This window comes from Hypanus sabinus, chromosome 3 (assembly GCF_030144855.1).
Source record: "Hypanus sabinus isolate sHypSab1 chromosome 3, sHypSab1.hap1, whole genome shotgun sequence".
NCBI lineage: Eukaryota > Metazoa > Chordata > Chondrichthyes > Myliobatiformes > Dasyatidae > Hypanus > Hypanus sabinus.
The window spans coordinates 40,117,693-40,141,823 of NC_082708.1; the positions used below are offsets into that span (position 1 = coordinate 40,117,693).

General features: G+C 40.5%; 1 protein-coding gene across 1 annotated transcript in view; it reads right to left on the reverse strand.

Annotated features, from left to right (window-relative positions):
- The window catches only part of LOC132391221 (microtubule-associated tumor suppressor candidate 2-like), a 305,375-nt gene that overhangs the window by 252,813 nt on the left and 28,431 nt on the right, over positions 1-24,131 (reverse strand). The window contains exon 2 of the mRNA XM_059964130.1: positions 17,210-17,450. Within this exon, the coding sequence (XP_059820113.1) occupies positions 17,210-17,450 (241 nt within the window). The remainder of the gene's footprint in view (positions 1-17,209; positions 17,451-24,131) is intronic.

A 24,131-nucleotide genomic window follows, 5' to 3' on the forward strand; every position in this document is an offset into this window, starting at 1 on the left:
TGGGTGAATCAATCACCTCCTAACACCCTAAACTCTTGCCCACCACTGTCAAGGGTTGTCAGGAATATCAGAATATTTTTCAGTTGCCTGGAAGGGTGGAACTCCAATTTTCAAGCTAATTGACACTATCTGTACAGAGAACCTCATGTGTTTTGTTGTACATTCACCATCCTAAACATTCATTTTCTCCATTAACAGCACAGCTTGATAGCTTTGTGTACCATCAACAAATTGCACTTCTCTCACTCGCCTTGGCAACTCCGACAGCAATCTCTATAAACAGAACAGTATGTACTTATTTATGTACAGATACAGTGTGGAAGAGGCCCTCTGGCCCTTCGATCCATGCCACCCAGCAACCCCCAATTTAAACCTGGCCTATTCACAAAACAATTTACAATGACCAATTTATCTACTAACCGGTATATCTTTAGACTGTGGAATGAAACCAGAGCACCCAGGGAAAACACATGCATTCCACAGTATAGGATATACAAACTCCTTCCAGAGGACACTGGAATTGAACTCGGAACTCCCGATACCCTCTTAGTCGCACGCTATTCTGACTTGCACATGTACTTCGTTCCTTCATCAACACGGAGTCTAATCCCTGGAACACACCCCTCAACAGTACTGAAGGAGTACTTCAGGAAATACTGCAGTGGCTCACCATTAACTTCTCACAAGGCCAGTCAGGGATGGAATACAGCCCTTGCCACAGAGACCCAGATTCCAAACAGTGAAATGAATAAAAAAGTGAACACTCGGATTGAACAGCTAGCACAGCTCCTGGAACCCTTCTTGTTAAACGGAGCGGCAATGAAGATTGTTTATGACGAAATCCCTCAAGTAGAGTTTAGAAATCATGGCAGATGATTTGGATTAATGCCATCTCCACAGCACATTGCTCAAGGGAAAAGATGAGAAGGAAGTTCTCTAGAAAGAAAGAATGCTATTTAAGGGGACAATGATAGATGTCCACTGAAAGCAAAGAGATGCTCAAGCAAGCACACAGTTAGTACTCTGCTGACTGATGTGCGAGATCTGAAGAGCAGCCTGCAAGTGGATGTAACAACAAAGAAGGGTTAAAGCCCTGCAGAATACATAGTGTATACTCCAACAAGCTGGGTTCATTGATCAGCAAAAACTCTGTGCAGTCATCTGAGAATTTTAATCTATGCCTGACAGTATACAAAATATAATGACCAATCATTAACCTCAAAGAACAATGAAGCCTGTGGTAAAGACAGCAGAGCTCTAAGTCGAGCATCAATTATCATTCAACCCCATCACAGTTTGCACCCTCTCACTAAAAGAGTATCATAACAGCAGAAATAAATGCAAAATTTATCTAAACGGAAGAAACCCCTCCAAAAAGCACTGTAAAAGATAACAGCAAATTACTAGTACAAATAAGAAGTTGTTGGCAATTGGAACAAGTTCTTGTGGAGATCCACAACAGTTGTGCATAATTTGCATCCACATCATGGAGATCTGCTTTGACTGGGGAACACTGGATGAAGTGCACAAACTAGCTTTGGTCTTCTTACCAGCATACACAAAAGCTGAGGCTCTGTAAGCCTCGCTTACTGTCAATTACAAATATGTTAGTAGGTTAAGTGCAGCTGCTAATGCCTGTAAAATAGCACAACAAATAAGTAATTGCTCCGCTGTCTCATGGTGATAAAACATAGGAGATTATGATTTAGGAGACAACAGAGGATGGATTTGTAGGTGATGTAAATTTTGCTTTATTTTTGTCATTCCAATGTATGCATCTTTTCATAGTTAAATCTACAATATAGTGCAAGCTTAGTGCTGATTGTCTCAATTGCACTTAGTGCCCTGAAAGCTGGTCCAAGACTCAAATGAAGAAGAGGTTATAGTTTCTATAACTGCAAGCTCCTATAGCTCCTCTAGCCTATTGCTCCTCTGCCCACTAAATCACAGGCACATCCTTCCCCACCATTAGTAGCATTCTTAGCAGACACACTGCCTCAAGGAGACAACATCTATCATCAAATATCCCCCATTCAGGCCATTGCATCTTTTTGCAGCTACTGTCAGGTAGGTTTAGCTCTCCCACACCATTGAATCAACAATTTGATTCTTGAACCAGCCATCAGAACACCATCACTACAGTTCAGTGGCACTATGAACACTTAGAACATTTTGCACTAAACTGGACTTTGTTTTTGTATCCTAATCGAATTTTCTCATTAAAAAAGTACATACTGTAATTTATTTTTAATTCATGTTTTTCTTGTGAATGCTAATTATGTGATGCAATGGGCATGTATTGCTGTTCCAAATAAGTTTTTCATTACATACGTGTACTTCTGCATATGATAACAAACTGACTTTGATATGCATGTTTTTCTCATTTGTGCTTATGATTTATATAAACCTTTAAATCATGCATTAGAATTTGAGTCTTCAAAGGCAATAAAGTAGCATGCCTTCAGCAATCCTCAATTTCATCTGTTATTCACCATGGTCTCAGTGAGATACAGTAACTTAAAAGATGTGATCCAAGGTTTTGTGTTTGAAGAAAATTAAATTAATAGAATCCATGTCTATTAACATTTTACAGCTGCTAACAATGACAATATCATTTGCCTGAGCCACTCTGCAATCTACATATGGTTTTATTCAATAAAGAAGCCTGCAAGACCTAAATGTGGTATGGAGAACTTCGGAGAAATATTTTATTTACAAGTCAAATGTTAATAGACTAGGGGTAAATTAAATACCTGTAGAAAACATGCAGTGAAGTTGTGATGCAAAATTAACAAATAACCACGAAATTATTTGCTCCCAAGTCTTATCAAGATTTTAATATCTCAGCATTTCCAGCCATGGCAATTGCTTAGAGCATTTCCACAGGTCAAATCTTGTGTGTGACTGGCAGTAGCTGAAGCTGATGTGAGTTACACTTGCATCTATCAAAATGTAAATGCTCGCAGCACATATTGAGAAGGAGGATATAGAGCAGTACTGCACAGGAACCAACTTCAGCCCACCATACTTGTGTCTACCCATGATGAAATCTAACTGATTCCATCTGCCTGTTTATATCCCTCTATTCCCTGTCTAATCATGAGCCTGTCTAAATGCAATTTGTCTTGCTATCAGTTCAACCACCTCTCCTGGTAGTATGTTTAAGGCACTGACCACTTTCTGTGCAAAAATCTGTCTCACATATCTTCCTTACATTTGCCCCTCTCACCTTAAACCAATAACCTTTAGTATTTGACACTCCTCACAGGAAAATTATTCTGATTTTCTACCCTATCTACCTCAATCATAATTTTATATACTTATGTCAAGGGGTTTATATTATGCATCACAATTGCTGAAGGATGTCATTGTATCGATTTGGAGAGGCTGATGGAAATCATCTAGATCTTCCTATTTTCACTTGCGGCTATGTGCTTAAGGTAGAAAGAAACAAGTTCCTATGTATGCAAGGACTCAAGGTCCAAATCTTCAAGCACAAGTGGAAAGACGTGGCTAACAAGATGAATGCAGGAATGAAGTTTCCCGGATGGATGTTGTGCAGCAAGAAATTTAATAACTTCATATGTGTGGACAAGGTCAATGATATCATCAAATTCCAGTCAGCTAAGCACTTGACTTACACACACTTCATGCATTGCTATCCCAAGTTCACCTGTAGCAATCTTTATCAATCTGGATTCCTATGTAATATTCCTATTTCCCACCACATAAAGACAAAACCTCACAGTTAAAGTTAGTACCAACAAAGGCAAAAATATAGCACAATGCACCACAACCAATAAACATTTCCTTCTGTCTTGCAGAGGATCAGCCAACAACTTCTTAATCTGTAGCTGGCATCAGCAGTGTATATTACTCCTATGACTTAGAAAATAGAGCACTGGCAATTATTGGTGTGGTGGCCATCAATCTCAAGCACAGGAATGGTGTAAAGATCATTGAAAATTCTTATACCTCAGCTTCCTTCCTTTCCACCTCTCCCTCAAGCCACCAGCTATTCTGATTTTAAAGTTGCATACCGTTCTTGCACTTTCCCCATTACAACCTCTATATCATTTGTTTCTTTCTCCTTTCACGTAATCAGGGCTGACCAGGAGGAAGCAATTCAGCAGTGGAGAATGAAGAAGGTGGCACTCTGTAACTCACTGCCAGTAACACAGATACTAAGTATTGAGTTACCACATGCAAGTGGCCTGTTATCTGGGAAGAGCGAATGAGTATTCCAGGTAGAAACACCCTCGAGGGTATTGTTGCACAGGGCTCTCCCACCAACAGCACCCTGAACTGCAAGTGGACCAGCCACATAAATACTCTGGCTAGAAAAGCAGTTCAGAGACTGAATATCCCACAGTAAATGTTAATCGCTGTGAATGTGTAATCACATGTTAATCACATGTTAATCACATTCTACAATCTACAAACCACAAGTCAGAAAAGGATGGAATACTCTCCACATACCTGGGTGAGAGTACTTCCAATAACTCTGAAAAGGCTTGTCCACATTTGGCAACAAGAGGCCTGGTGGCTTGATACCACATGACCTCAAAAGGACCAGCGAAGCAAGAACTTGGAAACGCTGCCACCTGCAGGTCCTCCATCATGTCCACATTATTCCAACTTCAAACATCAAAGTTCAAAGTAAATTTGTTATCAAAGTACATATATGCCACCATATATAGCCCTGAGATTCACTTATTTGCGTGTAACCACAGTAAATATAAGAAACACAATAGAATCTGTGAAAGACCACACCCAAAAGGGCGGACAACAACAATGTGCAAAAAAAACAACAACCCGTTCAAATACAAAAAGAGAAAAATAAATATTATTATTAATAATAATAAATAAGTAATAAATACGGAGAACATGAGACGAAGAGTCCTTGAAAGTGTGTTCAGTTTAGTGGGAACAATTCAGTGACGGGTGAAGTTGAGTGAAATTATCCCTCCTGATTTAAGAGCCTGTTGGTTGAGGGCTAATGACTGCACCTTAACCTGGTGGTGTGAATCCTGAGGCTCCTGTATCTTCTTCCTGATGGCAGCAGTGAGAAGAGAGTATGGCCTGGATGGTTGGGACCCTTGATGATGGATACTGCTTTCCTGCAACAATGCTCTGTGCAGATATGCTCAATGCTGGGGAGAGCTTTACCCGTAATGGAGTGTGCCGATTCTACTACTTTTTGTAGTTTTTCCAATGAAGGGCATTGGTGTTTCCATACCAGGCTGTGATACAACTGGTCAATATACTCTCCACCACATATCGACAGACAGAAGTTTGCCAAAGTTTTAGATGACATGCCAAATCTTCATAAACTTCTAAGGAATTAGAGGTGCTGCTGTGCTTTATTTGTAATGGCACTTACATCCTGGACCCAGAACAGATCCTTGGAAATGATAACACAGGAATTTAAAGTTGTTGACCCTCTCCGCCTCTGATTCCCCTGATGAGGACTGGCTCATAGAGCTCTGGTTTTCTCCTCCTGTAGTCAATAATCATCTCAGTGGTCTTACTGACATTGAGGGAGGGGCTACTGTGACACCACTCAGCCAGATTTTCAATCTCTCTCCTACATGCTGATTCCTCACCACCCTTGATTCCGCCAATGACAGGGATGTCATCGGCAAACTTAAATATGGCAGTGGAGCTGTGCTTAGCCACACAGTCACAGTCATAGTAAAGGAAATAAAGCAGGGAGCTAAGTTCACAGCCATTTGGTGCAGCTGTGCTGAGGGAGATTGTGGAGGAGATGTTGCTGCCAATCTGAACTGACTAGAGTCTGCAAGTCTGCAAGTAAGGATCTGGTTCCACAAGGAGGAATTGAAGCAAAGGACTTGAAACTTATTGGCTACTTTTGAGGGGATGATAGCATTGGGTGCTGAGCTGTAGTCAGTGAAGAGCATCCTGATGTAGTACTTTTGCTGTCCAGATGCTCCAGGGTTGAGTGAAGAGCTAATGAAATGACATCTGCTGTGGAACTGTTGCTCCTGTAGGCAAACTGGAGTGGATCCAAGTCACTTCTCAGACAGGAGTTGAGATGATTCATCACCAAACTCTCAAAACACTTCATCACAGTGGATGTAAGTGCTTCTGGATGATAGTCATTGAGGCAGGAAATCACATTCCCAGTATAATTGAAGCCTGCTTGAAGCAGGTACCTCAGACTGCTGAAGTGAGGATTAAGATATCAGTGAACACTCCAACTAGTTGATCAGCACAGGTCTTTAGTATTCGGCCAGGTATCCCATTCCAGCTGAAGGCTTTCTGTGGTTTCACCCTTCTGTAGGAAGTTCTCACGTTGGCCTCAGAGAACTGAAGATACAGGGTCACTGGGGGCAGTGAGAGTTCCTGAAGGTGCCTCCATGTTTTGATGCTCAAAGTGAACATAAAAGGCATTGAGCTCATCCGGGGGCAAGACCTCATTGCCACCTACGTTGGTTGGTTTCACTTGGTAGAAGCTGACAGCACTCACGCCACACCCCACCTGTCAAGCATTCTTCAGTGATTCAGGTTTGGTTCAGAATTGCCACTTCACACATATGATGGCTTTCTGGGGATCACACCTAGACCTCCTGGTCGCGAGACCTGAATGCCTCTGCTCTGACGCTCAGCAGATTATGGATCTCATGGTTCATCCAGGGTGTCAGTTTAGGGAAGACTCTGAAGGATTTAGTGGGGACACACTCATCTATAACTGTGCTTATAAAGTCCATGACAAAGTCCGTGATGTATTGGTTCAGATTCTCTGATGAATCCTTGAATACAGCAAGTCTACCAACTCAAAGCGATCCTGTAGCCCCTTCTCAGCCTTCTGCAACAACTGTTTTGTTGACCTTATCACTGGTGCCTTGTTCATTAGCCTCTGTCCATATGCAGGTAGGAGGAGGACAGCCAAGTGATCAGATTTCCCAAAATGTGGTCTAGGCTTGGAACGGTAGGTATCACAGAGCCATGGAGAAGTACAGCACAGAAACAGGCCCTTCAGCCCATCTAGTCCATGCTCAAAAATTCTATAAGATTTATTAGACATGACATACCATGCTGACAATCCTTAATCAGTCCACGTCCATCCAAATACTTTAATATCCAGTCCCTTAGATTAACTTCCAATAACTTTCCCACAACTGATGTCAGACTCATTGGCATATAAATTCCTGGTTTCTGTTCACAGCCTTTTTGAAACAGCAGTACAACATTGGCTAAACTCCAATCCGCTGATACCTCTCCTATTGCTAAGGATGATTTAAGTATCTCTGCTAGGGCCCCAGCAATTTCTGCACTTGCCTTCAGTAGGGTCCAAGGGAACACCTGATCAGGCCCTGGGGATTTATCCACCCTGATTTGCCTCAGGGTAGCAAACACCTCCTCCTCTGTAATCTGTACAGGGTCTATGAAATTGATGCCTCTTTGCCTCACTTCTATAGACTCCGTGTCCATCTCCTGAGTAAATACTGATGCAAAAAATTCATTTAAGATCTCCCCCATCTGTTTTGGCTCCACACATGGATTACCATGGATAATCGTAGTGTAACAGCAGCTGAGGACCCCTGGTGCTGCAGGTGATATGTTGATGATAATTGGGCAAAGGGTTCTTCAGACAAGCTTGGTTGAAGTCTCTAACAAAATTTGAAAGGTGTTAGGGTAGGATAGTTCTTGTTTGTTCATTGTGGCATTGAATAACCTTGAGCTTATTTAACACCTGTTTTTGGTGGTACGTTAACTGCAGTCAGGATCATGGAGAAGAACACTCACCACTTAATCATCCAATGTTCCAGGTCAGAGGAACAAACGTGTGACAAGACCGCAGTGTCCAAGTATCACAAAGAGTTTATTATGAAAGATCCCCGCCTTTTATCTTCGCTGAATCAGCACTCCAGTCCAGTCTCTGTATCAGGAAGCCCTCAGGTCTTACTGACATATCCAGTGTGTCCAGAGAGAGCCATGTCTCCGTGAAACATAGAATATAGCAATTCCTCAATTCCTGTTGATAGAGCAATCTTGCTCTTAGGTGCTCAATATTGTTCTCCAGTGACTGTAGATTTGCTCACAAGATGCTGGGTACAGGGAGTTTCATTTCTCTGCCTCTCAGCCTTGCTTGGACTGCCAAAGGGGTCCATAAGAATCCCTAGTCTAACAGAATACAAAGTCATCAAATAGACCAGCCCAGATGAATGTCAGTCCTCTACAGATTATGAATCCACTGGACTCTCTCAGAATGACTATATCTGTGCTTCTGCCATTGTGCATCAAACAGTCTGTTGCTTAACTCGGCAAGATAATACCATCCAAACCCAATATATCTAGGACCAGATGCTATGTGTAAATTTGGGGCAGTTATTAGAGGGCTGTGGCTGCTCAATCAGTAAACTTATTTAAAACCGAGATCAATAATTCAGAATCAGAATCAGATTTATCATTACCAATATGTGTCATGAAATTTGTTAATTTAGTAGCAATGTATGGTCAATGCAATACATAATGTGGAAAAAAATAATAAATAAGTCAATTACAGTATATGTATATTGAATAAATTAAAATTGTGCAAAAAACAGAAATAATATATATTAAAAAAGTGAGGTAGTGTTCACAGGTTCAATGTCCATTTAGGAATCAGATGGCAGAGGGGAAGAAGCTGTTCCTGAATTGCTGAGTGTGTGCCTTCAGGCTTCTGTACCTCCTACCTGATGGTAACAGTGAGAAAAGGGCATGCCCTGGGTGCTGGAGGTCCTTAATAATGAAAGCTGCCTTACTGAGACACCACTCCCTGAAGATGTCCTGTGTACATTATAGACTAGTACCCAAGATGGAGCCATCTAAATTTACAACCCTCTGCAGCTTCTTTCAGTCCTGTGCAGTAGCCCCCCACACCAGACAGTGATGCAGCCTGTCAGAATGCTCTCCACGGTACATCAATGGCAGTTTTTGAGTGTATTTGTTGACATGCCAAATCCCTTCAAACTCCGTATAAAGGATAGCCACTGTCTTGCTGTCTTTATAACTGCACTGATATGTTGAGACCAGGTTAGGTCCTCAGAGATCTTGACACCCAGGAACTTGAAACTGCTCACTCTCTCCACTTCTGATCCCTCTATATGGATTGGTATCTGTTCCTTCGTCTTACAATCAGTTCTTTCGTCTTACTGATGTTGAGTGCCAAGGTTGTTGCTACGACACCATTGCTACGGCATATCTCGCTCCTGTATGCCCTCTCGTCACCTTCTGAGATTCTACCAACAATGATTGTATAATCAGCAAATTTATAGATGGTATTTGAGCTATGCCTAGCCACACAGTCACGGGTATATAGAGTAGAGCAGTGGCCTAAGCACACACCCCTGAGGTGCACCAGTGTTGACCATCAGTGAGGAGGAGATATTATCACCAATCCGAACAGATTATGGTCTTCTGGTTAGGAAGTTGAGGATCCAATTGCAGTGGGAGGTACTGAGGCCCAAGTTCTGTAACTTCTCAATTCAGGATTGTGGGACTGATGATATTTAATGCTAAGCTATAGTCGATGAACAGCATCCTGACCTAGGTGTTTGTGTTGTTTAGATGGTCTAAAGCCATGTGAAGAGTCATTGAGATCGCGTCTGCCATTGATCTATTGTGGCAATAAGCATATTGCAATGGTTCCAGGTCCTTATAGAAGCAAGAGCTCAGCCTAGTCTTGGCCAACCTCTCAAAGCATTTCATCACCGTGGATGTGAGTGCTACTGGGCGATAGTCATTAAGGCAGCTCACATTATTCTTCTTAGGCACTGGTATAATCGTTGCCTTTTTGAAGCAAGTGGGAACTTCCTTGTATCCAATGACAACACACTCCACAAAAAGTTACAGTGAAGTGTCATTGATAGATGAACTTGTAGCACAGTTACAGATAGATGCAATTGTAGCACAGTTACAAGGTACAGTTACAGATTGGCATGTATGATTTTGTAGGCATCAGTGAATCACAGCTGAAAGAAGATTATAGCTGGGAGCTTAATGTGCAAGGATACACATTATATTGAAAGGACAGGCAGAAAGGCAGAGGGGATGGCATAGCTCCGTTAGTAAAAAATTAAATCGTCATTAGAAAAAGGTGACATTGGGTTGGAAGATGTTGAATCGTTGTGGATAGAGCTAAGGAACTGCAAGGGTAAAAGGACCCTGATGGGAGATATGTACAGACCCCCAAACAGTAGTAAGGATGTGGTCTACAAATTACAATGGGAGATAGAAAATGCATGCCAAAAGGGCAATGTTACAATAGTCAAGCAGAATTTCAATATGCAGGTAGATTGGGAAAATCAGGTTGGTGCTGGATCCTAAGTGGAAAAGTTTCTAGAATTCCTATGAGATTTTTTTTTTAGAGCAGCTCATGGTTGAGCCAACCAGGTGATAAACCATTCTGGATTGAGTGTTGTGCAATGAATTGATTAGAGAGTTTAAGGTAGAACGCTGAGCCAGTATAATATGAACAACGTCACACTGAAATTTGAGAAAGAGAAGCTAAAGTTATATGGATCAGTATCACAGTGGAGTGAAGGGAATTACAGAGGCATGAGAGAGGAGTTGGCCAAAATTGATCGGAAAAGAACGCTAGCAGGGATGATGGCGGAGCAGCAATGGTTGGAGTTTCAGGGAGCAATTCAGCAGGCAGAGGATAGATACAGCCCAAAGAACAAGAAGTATTCTAAAGGCAACTGTGGCTGGCAAGAGAAATCAAAATCAATATAAATGCCAAAGAGAGGGCATAAAACAGAGAAAAATTATTTGGAAGTTAGAGGATTTAGGAAGCTTTTAAAAACCAACAGAAGGCAACTAAAAAGTTGGAATACTTTTTTTTAAAAAAGGAAAAGATGGAATAAGAAGTAAGGTAGTCAATAATATTAAAGAAGATACAAAAGTATCTTTCAATACATAAAGCAAGAGTGGATTTCGGACCATTGGAAAACGATGTTAGAGAGGTAGTAATGAGGGAACAAGGAAATGGCAGATGAACTGAATAGGTATTTTGCAACAGCCTTCAATGTGGAAGACACTAGCAATATGGTGGAAGTTCCAGAGTGTCAGAGATCAGAAGTGTGTGAAGTTACCATTACTAGGGAGAAGGTTCTTGGGAAAATGAAAGGTCAGAAGTTAGATACGTCACCTGGACCAGATGGTATAGACCCTAGGATTCTCAAAGAGGTGGCTGAAGAGATTGTGAAGGCACTAGTAGTGATCTTTCAAGAAACATTAGATTCTGGAATGGTTCTGCAAGGCCAGGAAATTGAAAATGTCATTTCACTCCAGAAGAAAGGAAATTATAGGCCAGTTAGTCTGACCTCAGTCTTTGGGAAGATGTTGGAATCGATGTTAAGGATGTGGTTTCAGGGTACTTGAAGGCATATGATAACATTGGCTGTAGTCAGCATGGTTTCCTCATGGGATAATCTTGCCTAACAAATTTGTTTGAATTCTTTGAAGAAATAACAAGTAGAACAAATAAAGGAGAAACAGTTGTGTATTTGGATTTTCAGAAGACCTTTAACAAGGTGCAACACATGAGACTGCTTAAGAAATTAAGAGCCAATGGTATTTCAGGAAAGATTCTAGCATGGATAAAGCAGTGGCTAATTGGCAGGAGGCAAAGAGTGGGAATAAAAGGAGCTTTTTCTTGTTGGCTGCCGGTGACTAGTGGTGTTCCGTAGAGGTTTGTGTTGAGACTGCCTCTTTTTACTATGCCAATGTCTTGGATGATGGAATTGATGGCTTTGGTGCAAAATTTGTGCACGATACAAAGACATGTGGAGAGGCAGTTAGTTGTGAGGAAGTAGCAAGGCTACAGAAGAATTGGGGCTGACCTAACTGAAGTGAATCTGAGGAATTCTTTGCCACAGATGGCTGTGAAGACCAAGTATTTAAATATATTTAAGACAGAGGTTGATAAGATTCTTGTTTGGTCAGGGCATGAAGGGGATATGGGGAGCAGGCAGGAGATTGGGGCTGAAAGGACAAATGGATCAGCCATGATGAAATGGTGGAGCAGACTCAATGGGTCAAATGGCCTAATTCTGCTCCTATGTCTATGGTCTTAGGGTTTAAAAAGGCAAGCAGAAGAAATGGTAATCTCCTAATACAGAGCCAGCTTTTTCTTATGATCTTTACCTGAAGGGGGGAAGTGGAATGCATTCATGAGAATGAGAGCGACTAGAAGTTGGAATCAGTCAGGATGTTGTAGAAAATGATTTTTTTAAACTGCAGATATTGGAAATCTGAAGTTAAAAGATAGATTGTCCAATTTTCCATGCATTGAGAGATTCACCAAAAATTTGAGCTTGTGATTGACAAGCAGTGTTGGAAGTAAAACAACACCTGGTGCATCAATAAAATAGTATAAAACAGTACAATTTTACAGCCATTATTTACAGTTTCATTATGAGTCACAATATGTTACTTCTCCCTCCACAACATCATCATTTTATAATAATTATACTAAACAACCATGTACTACTTCAACTCATTTAACTTGTACTACTTCATCAATGAGTGGAATATACTTCAAACCTGCCCATTCCCCTTTATAGCTTCAACCAGGTCCTGTCACAGAAAAATCAGAGATTATATTATTTTATAATCTCATACTGTCCTGTAATGTGTTGCTCTTAACTGATAATATATCAAGGCATTCATTGTTATATGCAGGCAACAAAACTGACAAGTGTTAGAAACAGCTAAAATACCATGCTAACTTCATACAGTCCAGAATTCTGAAATTTAAAGAATAACAAGTCAATTAATTATATGCACAAACTATTTTGAAGACAGAGATGGAACTGGAACAAAACTATGATCATCTGTAAGTAGATACTTCGTACAACATAGCTACCAGTTATACGCACCTACATTTATCACACCAGGCAGTTGATGGCCAGTCACAAGAAACTGAAACAAGTTTGGTATAATTTTAGAAAAGTACACCAGAAAGCTGTTAGTTAAGCAAATTAATTCAAAGAGTTTCTCAGCCACCCAAAACAGAATTTCAAGATCTAAGCTGAGTTAGTTGAGTTTAGTGCGGCTACTGTTAAAGTAAATTAAGCTGTTGTTTAAATAGTGCCTTTCTCCTAAGAGGGTCCAAAGTGCTTCACAGCTGATAAATCACTTTTAAATGTAGATCCTGCTGTAATGCAAATATGCAGTAAATAATGTGAGCATAGCATATTCTCCCATACAACAATAAAATATTAAACTGATCATCTATTTTGGTAATGATTATTGTAAGGTAACTATAGACCAGGACCTTTGGGACTGGTCTCACCATTCTGAAATAATGGTAGAACCTGAATGAGGTCCTGATTAATAACTCATCCAGAAGTACTTCTGACGGTGCAGCATTCACTCAATACTATAGAATCAACCTTTTGTTCACAAGTACTTAAAGCTTTCATTAAATTGACATGCTTCTGACTGGTAAGACGAGACTACTACATAGTAAGTACCCATTCTTGGGGGGGGGGTGTTTTTGTGTGTGTGTGTGTGTGTGTGTCTGACTATATTTCTCTTACATATGTTTCTGTATTGTTATGTACAGTTATACCTGTGAGGGTATTTCAGAGTTTGCATGTCTGTTTCCCTCAGTGTATTTCTAATAATAATGTAACAGCAAAACGCTTGGTTATAATGCCAATTAAAATAAAGCAACTGGTAAAAAGTTGCTAAAATTCACATGAACATGATCATATGTTAATTAGATTAGATCAAGAAACCAGAGGGTGCTCGGTCACAGAATCTTACCACAATCAAGAGTCAAATCCTTTAATAGAGAGGGCACAGAGAAAACTGGGAAGAGAAGAGGAAGTGAAAAATATTGAAGCGTTATAAATTAACATGAAGTATAAGGATATACAAAATGTAAAAACATCGGAGTATAAGAATTAGATTGTGATTCGGATGTATTGGTCATGTGTAAACAGAAACATACAGTGAAATGCACCATTTGTCTTAACAACCCACACATTTAAGCACGTGCTGGGGGCAGCTCACAAGAGTCACCACACATTCTGGCACCAACATAGTATGCCCACGATGTTCAGCAGAACACAAGCAGCGACAACAACAACAAAACAAAACAACAGCAAAACAAACCCCTTTTCCACCCTCCCACCCACACAGGACAGGCCATTTCTGGGCTTTCAGTCCCTGGCCCTGACTCACGGACAATGGGCCTCTGACCTCAGGACAAGGTAACCCAGAGGCTTCAATCTTCAGGCCTCTACCGCCGGATTCACCAGCCTCTGAACTTCGACATTTGACTTTGTCCTCCATCCTTCGCCACCTCTGGGTATCAATGCCAGGACTCGCCCATCACAGGTTTACCCTTTGGGCCTCAATATGCAGCCCCGCATGGACCTCCAAACCCAGCATCCTGGGGAGCTACCAGTCTTCACGACTCCCGCCAATATGAACCTGTGACCCAGGACTCATTGACCTGGGGATCGCTGTGACCTCAGCACCTGCCAACCAAACCTCTGGAACTGCTGACCTTCCATTGCAGAGTGTTCCAACCTGGACTCCAAACACTTGTTCCCTCATCCCTGTCCTTAAACCCTAACCTGACCCCCTAACCCAACGTCCTCTCCCCAAGCCGAAAAAACTAAGTCTGAGCCATGACATCGATGGGCATGGCAGCTCAGCGCCAATAACAGTAGCAAAAGTAGACCCAAAGAGAGGGCCGATAAAGAATAAAACGGTTAAATTACAGGATATATTTCTGCATAGCAGGAATACTGATCAGATATTTTGCATAACATCCTCATGCTTGGATAGGATTGGACAAAAGTGAACTTAATGCCTGTTGGAAATGGCTGCAAGCAGGTTTGACTGATTTTAATAGCCAATTATAAATGCTTGCTTCTTGCCAATTTCTAGATATAAATGTCAGGAAAATTAACAAGAAGCAGCTAACAGCTTTTAAATTTTTGTTAGTCATAGATAGTCACTGGGGCCAGATTAAGCCTATCTTGGAAAATATTACTACATATATCCACAGTTCTCAAAATAAATCATATTACTCCAGCCAACTTCAGAACTTAAAACAAGTCCCAGAACTTGTGAGGGACATTCTCGCATTCTGCATTTGCATTTGGTCAAATCTGGACAGGAAAGGATGTCCCAACTTTCTTGCAGAGACCCTCACACCATTAGTCCCTCCCTAAACCCTACCACTATCCATTCCCTCCCCACTCACCCATGTCCTCTATTTAATCTCCTTGTCCAAATCAGTATCCACTCCCTCCACTCTCAATTCCAACCAATGTCTCTCCCATTCATTTTAACGGAAAACAGGGAAAGTACTATTATATTGTTTTTCTTTGTAAAATTTAAGTTATCTAATTAGAATTATCTAATTTAAGTTATCTGATTTTTCACAAAACTTTCTTTGAAAAGATATATTGAGTCTATTTCCTCTGATCTTTCAGATACTGAAAGATATACTGTATAGGGTATATTTTATATACTGTAGTTCATAACAAATTGTGTAAAATGATACTCTTTATTCATCCTACTAGTTCTTTTGCCAACTGCCAAAAATCTCTATCAGACTACTATCTAAATGGGGAGAAAATTCAAACATCAGAGGTGGAGAGAGACTTAGGAGTCCTCATGCAAGACTCCCAGAAGGTTAATTCACAGGTTGAGTCTGTGGTGAAGAACTCAAATGCAATGTTGGCATTTATTTCAAGGGGAATAGAATATAAAAACAAGGAGATAATGCTTAAGCTTTATACGAAACTAGTCAGGCTGTACTTAAGAGTATTGTCAATGGTTTTGGGCCACATATCTCAGAAAGGAGGTATTGTTATTGGAGAGTCTGCAGAGGAGGATCACCAGGATGACATATGAGGGGTGTTTGGCAGCTTTAGGCCTTAACTCGCTGGAATTTAGAATGCATGAGTATCTCATTGAAACCTACCGAGTGTGGAAAGGACTAGATAAAGTGGATTTGGAGGGGATGTTTCCTCTGGTAGGGGTGTCCAGAAAAAGACGGCACAGCCTCAAAATTGAGGGGCAGCTTTTAGAACAGAAGTAAGGAGGAATTTTTTTAGCCATAGAGTGGTGAAATGTGGAATGCCAAACCACAGACTGCGGTGCAGGCCAAGTCCGTGGGTATATTCAAAGTGGAAGTTGATAAATCCTGATTGGTCAGGGCATCAAGGAATATAGTGAGATGGCAGGTGTATGGAGTTGAATGGGATCTGGAAAGAGCCATGATGAAATGGTGGAGTAGACTCAATGGGCTGAATGGCCTAATTCTGCTCCTATGTCTTATGGTCCTACGTATCCTTTGCTTATCAACCCTCTGGCCTGTGAAAACAGTTCTTTCACATGTACTCCATGGAAGCTCCTGGCATTTTTGAACAATTATACTAAATCTTTCCATAGGTTTTGCTGCACCAAAGAGAGAATACAGTTTGAATTTAATCCTATATGCAATTATTTCCCGTATTTCTTACAACACTCAAGAGCTGAATCCTCTAGCACAGTGAAAGCTTTTCCTAATTGTGGTGCTTGAAATTACACACCTTACAGGCACCAAGGCCATTCATTCTAACGTTAACAGTAATGCCATTGTACTTTTTGCCTCTAACTATGAAGTCAAGAATCTGGACTGTGCTTTTTTTTTTAAAAGAGCTTTATCAAATTGATCTGCATTCAGAAAAGATTTGTGTACATAAATATCCAACTATCTTAGTGGACTATTTAGTGTATGTTGCCTTTCCTGATCCTTCCTACCAGAATGAATCACCTCAAGCAAATCTATCTTAATATTTTCCTGCTGTATCTATGCATGTTTTCCTGAATTCATTAATCATCTTTCCTACTGTCCACAATATTTTCTGGTTTTATTTCATTGGGTATTGCCCCTCCATAACCATAAACTTCCATTTTTTAAAAACAACATCACTCGTCCCCTTTGTTAAACATTTTTTGAAGTCCAGACATAGTCACTATTTTCATCAGCTCTCTATTTACCTCATCATAAATGAGCTCAAAAAAGTTTATGCACAGTGGAAGACAGAATTCAATGCAATTCTATCCAGTTCATCTTTGTTACAACTACCGATTTCACATGTAAGGACAAGAAATGATCAAAATGAGTGCAGTCATGAATGTACATGCCCAAATTATTCATTATATAGTATTCCAATTACTGGGTAATTACCTGCAATTTCTTGGCCAGTTTGTGCTTGAATTTGATGTGCCATGGAATTTATTGGTGTCCTCTGGCTCTGCAATGCAAGTCTGCTTTTGGCTGCAGGAAGTCTCGAGATAGCTCCTAATCCTAGTGGAGGCTTGATCGTCATGGGTAACCGACAGATATTGGGTACAGGCCTCAAGCACTCTTCAGTAACTGCAGCCATATCTTGTTCAGAACCAGTCAGGGGAGGAGCTGGGGACTCACCCTGAAAATCAGCAAAAATAAATTACCTCATCTATTGTCATATAATAAGTAAATTAGTTTAAATGAAAAGCAAGACATGGTTGGTATGTACTTAATAACTAACACATCAAATTATATCAACATTTAGTACAAAAACTGAGACACACAAAGTAAATTTTAACAGTAGCTAACTGATCGAAAGGTTGATTATTAACTTCTGAAGGCAGCAATCCACAACATTCAGAAAAAATAACATTAACAATGAAGCTTCATACATAGCTCAGTTCAACACTATTTATGTTTGCAGTATTAGCTTAATTGGGTATTCTTCATGGATATGTTCATGGGCCTCTCCCTAAGATTAGGTCCAGGGCAGGGATACTAATTCAAAGAACCATATGTGTGATCCATTATGACTTTATTTGGTCTTTAATCTTGAAGATGATTATTGGCAGCTAGAGATCTTTCCAGACCAGATTGATCACAGACACTCAGACCCAAACTGCTCCATCATACCATTCCAAGCACTGACTGGCCCCTTGGTGTCCAGGCTTGATATCAGGGACACTCTGGGTTCAGCATCACATGGGATCCGAGGATCCAGCTCTGGCATCTGGTGTGCTGCAGGTAGAATTGAGTCTTGAGTCTTTAGCTGCAGCCTCCACAGGACTCTCTCCCAACATTAGGATAAACTGGGTGAAGATGTCATCTCCTTTTATTGATTACTCCATGGCAACTTTGGGAATTATGGGAAAATTTGAGCCCTTTTTGTGACCTGGATTCAATCCTGTGACATCATGTGTTTCACCCCGGTACATCAGCTTTCTCCACATCCCAAACACATTAATTGGTAGATGAATTGGCCACCACAAATCACCCTCATTGTGTTGCTGCGTGGTAAAATCTGCAGGACCTTGACGGGAATGCAGGGAGAATAAAATGGGATTATCGTAGGAGTAAGGTAAATAGTGCTTGATTGTCAGCAAAGACCCACTGAGCTGCAAGGCCTGCTTCCAGCTGGATAACTTTACAATAAGTAGAGGCTGTCGCTAACCCTATGTCATATAAATAAAAATTCTCTTCTGGACCTTACAAAGAAATTTTGTAATTCTTATCAAGGATTCATATCTTTTCTTTTTGACTGAACCCCCCAAAGAACAATTCCATCAGCCCAAGTTGCCACTCAAACAGCCTCACCAAGCAACCTCCAGGGCATGCAAACTTCTTCCACTTCTTTATGGCTTGATGCCAGATGACTGAGAAGTCATTTTTAAGAGACAGAGCTTGTAAAATTAAACCAGGTTCATTCTGCCATTGGCAGATGGGAAAATAAGCAACTGATAATTAAAATCCAGGCCTTTGTTCCTGTTTGTTATACAACAGAGTAAGAGCATGTGCAAATATGGCTGACTAACTTAATGTGTTAGCTAACTCAATAAGTAGGTCAGTGTCTCTGCATTAATAAATCTCAAAAATGACAAAAAAGCAGCAGATATAACAATTACAGCATGGAAACAGGCCAACTCGGCCTTTCTAGTCTGTGCCGAACACTTCTCTCACCTAGTCCCACCTACCTGCACTCAGCCCATAACCCTCCATTCCTTTCCTGTCCATATACCTATCCAATTTTACTTTAAATGACAATATCGAACCTGCCTCTACTACTTCTACCGGAAGCTTGTTTCACACAGCTACCACTCTCTGCGTAAAGAAGATCCCCCCCCCCACCGTGTTGCCCCTAAACTTTTGTCCCTTAACTCTCAACTCATGTCCTCTTGTTTGAATCCTCCCTACTCTCAATGGAAAAAGCCTATCCATGTCAACTCTATCTATTCCCCTCATAAATTTAAATACCTGTATCGCGTCCCCCCCCCCCCAACCTTCTACGCTCCAAAGAATAAAGACCTAACTTGTTCAACCTTCCTCTGTAACTTAGGTGCTGAAACCCAGGTAACATTCTAGCAAATCTTCTCTGTACTCTCTCTATTTTGTTGACATCCTTCCAATAATTCAGTGACCAGAACTATACACAATAATAATAGATGTTGGAAATCTGAAATAAAAACCAAAAATGCTGGAAACATATGGAACTCAGGTAGAATTTGCCAAAAGAGAAATAGTTTATGGTTCAGGTCCAGGACTAATAATTATTACCATTTTATCAGATATCTTAATTTTACAACCAGTAAGGATTCAATGGTTGACAGCCATTCCAATACCAAACAGATGATTTACCAATTACTTATCTGGGAACTGTTATTGTTTGGAAAATGAACAAACTCTGAACTTCAAGACCTGATACCTGCAGAAAATAATGTAATTCCATAAAATTTTTAAGATCATCAGTAGGACATATCACAAATTTCTGGTTTTTTCCAGTATGAGCAATACACTACATCAGAAGATGAATTAAGTAGCATTTCACTGCTTCAGACCTCTTTCTACTTGTTTTTGAAGTTATTTTCAAAGTTGTTTTCTTTACATATTTTGATTTCAGCAGCACCACATTAATTTTGATCAAGTCTAAAACTTCTCAGAAAGGCAGGAAATCTGATGGGCAGTGGCAAAGGATATTTTATAATTCATATCATTGGTGAACAAAATATAAACTGAACAATGCAAGCCTGTGGTCACAATATTCATGATGACTTTTCATTATAAATGTCTTTGTCCTCATTACATCATGTAACCTCACAATTCTGACTACATAACTCTGTTTGGCACTGAACTTTCAGTTCTCCCATGCCCTTTCTTAAATTTTTTTTTACCAGTCTCAAGTCTCTGTTCTTATTTCATTAATTCAAATTACAATATCCAACGTAATGATGATGAATCTAAACTAAAGTTGCCTTTCCAAATAGTATTAAATACACTCTTTTTTATGCCTCATTTTTTCTTATTTTTCATGAAAATTTTGTTAAAAATGGCCTCATCACAAGGGGGCATAATTTTAAGGTGATTGAAGGAAAGTATGGGTGCGATGTCAAAGGTAAGATTTCTACAGAGAGAATGGTGAATGCAGGGAACACCCTGCCAGGGTGGTGGTAGAGGCAGATATATTAGAATTCTAGAAACTCTTAGACAGGTACATGGAAGATAGCAAAATGGTGTAGGAATGGTGTGTAGGAAGGAAGGATTAGCTTGGTCTTTGAGTAAGTTAAAGGGTTGGCACAACATTGTGGGCCGAAGGGCCTGTACTGTGCTGTAATGTGCTACATTCTATGTGAAACTCTGAATTCTGATTGTGCAGCTTGAGTACAACATACTCTTATGTCCCAGGTAACATCAGCTTCTGTTTCAAAAGGTTCTTCGGGATTTATTGAAAAGATAAAACTTCACATAATTTTTATTATGTTTCTTTTCTAAATCAAAGAGCTCCAAATATTGATAGAGATAGATGTCAGAAAGAGCAAACAAAAGAGGAGAATGAAAGGAAGAAACAGAGGCTGGGTTAGACAGAGAGAAGATGTAATGAGAGAGGGATGATCAGAAGAAAATAGTGCATCACTATTCATTTTTGAAAAATGTTGATTGAATTTTGAAGCTAGCTAGTTGCTTTGTTCGTCTTAAGTCAAAATTGGAAATGGCTCACATCTCTGAGGCAAATCTCCTAAATGTAACAGTCAAAGAGAGAGCAAGCCAGAAAAAGAGTGACAGTCAATTGTTTACCTTTCTTATTAATGATTTATATTGACAGGTAGAAAACCCTTTTTAGGAAAGAAGATAGAATGTAAGGAGATGAATGAAAATGAGGAAGTGTGTCTCTATGTGATCAGCCTGAAAGGTTTTGCAGCACTGCAAGAGAAACTTTATGTAAAGCCAATGTAAGATCTGAAAAAATGATTAGTAGAATAATGAGCTTTTCTTTCTAATTTAGGAAAAGAAATACAGTGCATCCTGGTTAATTGGACCATTGTTAATCAGGGCAACCACTTATTTGGGACAACTTTTAAAGAGCAAAAACTAATCAAGAATATAGCTGGGATTTCCTTTATTTATTTGAGACACTATGCCACTTAGCTGGGACGTGAGACTGTTGTTAAACTGTTTCTAATTAGCATCAGCCGCATGCGCTTGTGTGGTCCTTAGAAAATACAGTGTGCTTAAAGAGAACAGTTTTTGAATAGCATTGTTTGTGTGTGCTTGTGTTCAAACATAAGTCATTTTTATCACTATAGTTGGTGAAAAATAAGCAGTAAGACAATTCACAACTGTTTTGGTCCCTGCAGTTTCAGGCATTCAGCTTTGGAAATGCCAGAAGCGACTGGGAGTGACAATGAAACTATTTCACTACTTTAACAAGTTAGGACCTGTGAAGAATTTCGACAATCATCTTGAATGCAACCTTTGGTCCTCACCAAACATTCAGCTTTCACCTATGGCTCTATACACGTATAGCGGTTTGCATGCGACAGTGGCCACACTCAGATACACAATGCTTCCGACAGGCGGGCTAAACCAGGTGAGGGTAACCAGTGGATCTCATATCCAGAGAAACAGGGACATGCCTGTCCTAGCATGCTAAGTCGGTTTTGGTGGACAGGGTGGATGAGATCTACAGTGAGAATCAATAACCCCAGGAAGGCAGTTCTACGACGCTCACGGAGAGCGAAGGACATGATGAGGCACAGTCAAAGTCATAGCTACCTTCTGCAAACAAGGAAGGCCCACACTGTGACAGTTGAACCGAGACATCCAAGGTCACGAGAGTGGAACTGCTCCAGTGCAACAGCTTTTCCACTTTAAAAACCCTCCCACACAGGTTTCCTACCATCACTGGACAACCACCGGTGTTCTAATTTGTTTTGTATTTTGTTTAAGTGCATAATTTGTTGCTCAGTTAAATGGTAATTTGTCTTTTTTTATATGTCTTTTTACCTGTTTCCATGAAACTGGTTATTTGGGGAAAAATATAGTGGTTCTGATGTGTCCCAATTAACCAGAATCCACTGTATTACATAAGATTGGAAAGTAAAGTTCCTTCTATCAATGCATTAGAGACTCAGTTTACAACTGGTCTTTAATATAGTGTACAAATATTTCCCTTTCCATCCTGGATCTGTGTTGTCTTCCTTCTGCTGTTGTTTTGTCCCTTTGGGTTATATATTAAGTAACTCAGCCACACTTGCACATGCTAATACTGTCTTGGCCTGAAACATCGACTATTTACTCTTTTCCATAGATTCTGCCTGGCCTGCTGAGTTCCTCCAGCATTTTGTGTGTGTGCTACTTGCTAATACTTTATGGCTCCCTTTAAACCCAAAACAACCCTGCTATCTGCAGATGCACAAAAAGTCATTATACATTGTGTAATAGTCTTCTTATGTGCACTGTCGTGCTCCAAATGTCAGCAAATGAACAGTTACTTCCACCCTGCCCTTAAATTCACTTGGTCCATTTCTGACACCTCCCTCTCTTCTCTCAATCTCTTTGTCTCCATCTCTGAAGACAAACTGTCAACTGTCATCTTATATAAACCTACCAATTCCCATGGCTATCTTGACAATGCCTCTTCCCACTCTATCCCCTGTAAAAATGCTATTCCCTTTTCCCAGTTCCTTTGTCTCTGCCACGTGGATGAAGCTCTCCTTTTCAGGCAATCAGAGGTGTCCTCCTTCTTCAAAGAACAGCATTTCCTTTCCTCCACCATTGATGCCTCCCTTACCCACATCTCCCCCACTTCCCTGATATCCACACTCACTCCATCTTCCCACCACTTTAACAGGGATAGAGGTCCTCTTGACTCAACCTACCAACCCATGGATCTCTGCATCCAACATATCATTCTCCACAACCTCTGCCATCTCCAAAGTGCTCGTATCACCAAACAGATCTTTACCCTCCCCCCCACCAAACACTCCACTTTCTGTCCTCCATTCATCCCTCCGTACTAATTTCCCTCCTGGCACTTATTCCTGCAAGACGCCAAAGTGCTACACCCGTCTGTTCACCTCTTCCCTCACCTCCAAACAGTCCTTTCAGGTGAGGCAACACTTCACTTGTGAGTCTGTTGGGGTCATCTATTGCATCCGGTGTTCCTGATGCAGCCTCCTCTACGTTGGTGAAACCTGTCATAAATTGGGGTCCATCTTGTTGAGCACATCTGCTCCATCCACCAAAAGCAGAATTTCCTGGTGGCCAACAATTTAATTCCTATTTTCGTTCCCATTCTGATACGTTGGTCCATGGCCTCCTCCTATGTCACAATGGAGGAGCAACACCTCAGATTCCATCTTCCACTCCTCCTTCCTCTTCATTTTTCATTCCTTCCTTTTCATTCTGGCATCTTCTCCCTTTCATTCCTGTCCAGTCCTAAAGAAGGTTCTCAGCCCAAAATGTTGATAGTTTATTCATTTTTCATTGGTGCTGCCTGATCTGCGGAGTTCCTCCAGCATCTTTTGTGTGTTGCCCTGGATTTCCAGCATCTGCATTTCCAGCATCCTTGTGTTTAGAGTTATAGGTTCCTTACACTTATAATGTTCATCAGCTGACAGGTAGAGTTCATGAGAATAAGCAACGTATTTCAATGCAGGGAATTATGTTAAACACAAGAATCTGGGTCACGGTCAGCTCAAGCTATTGCAGCAGAAGATAGGCCATTGCCAAACAAAGTACCTTAGGTGCTATGCCAACAAAAGTAACATTTCTTCCTTTTGGGTACTGAGCCATCAAATGGAATAAAGCCAAATCAAAGATATGAATT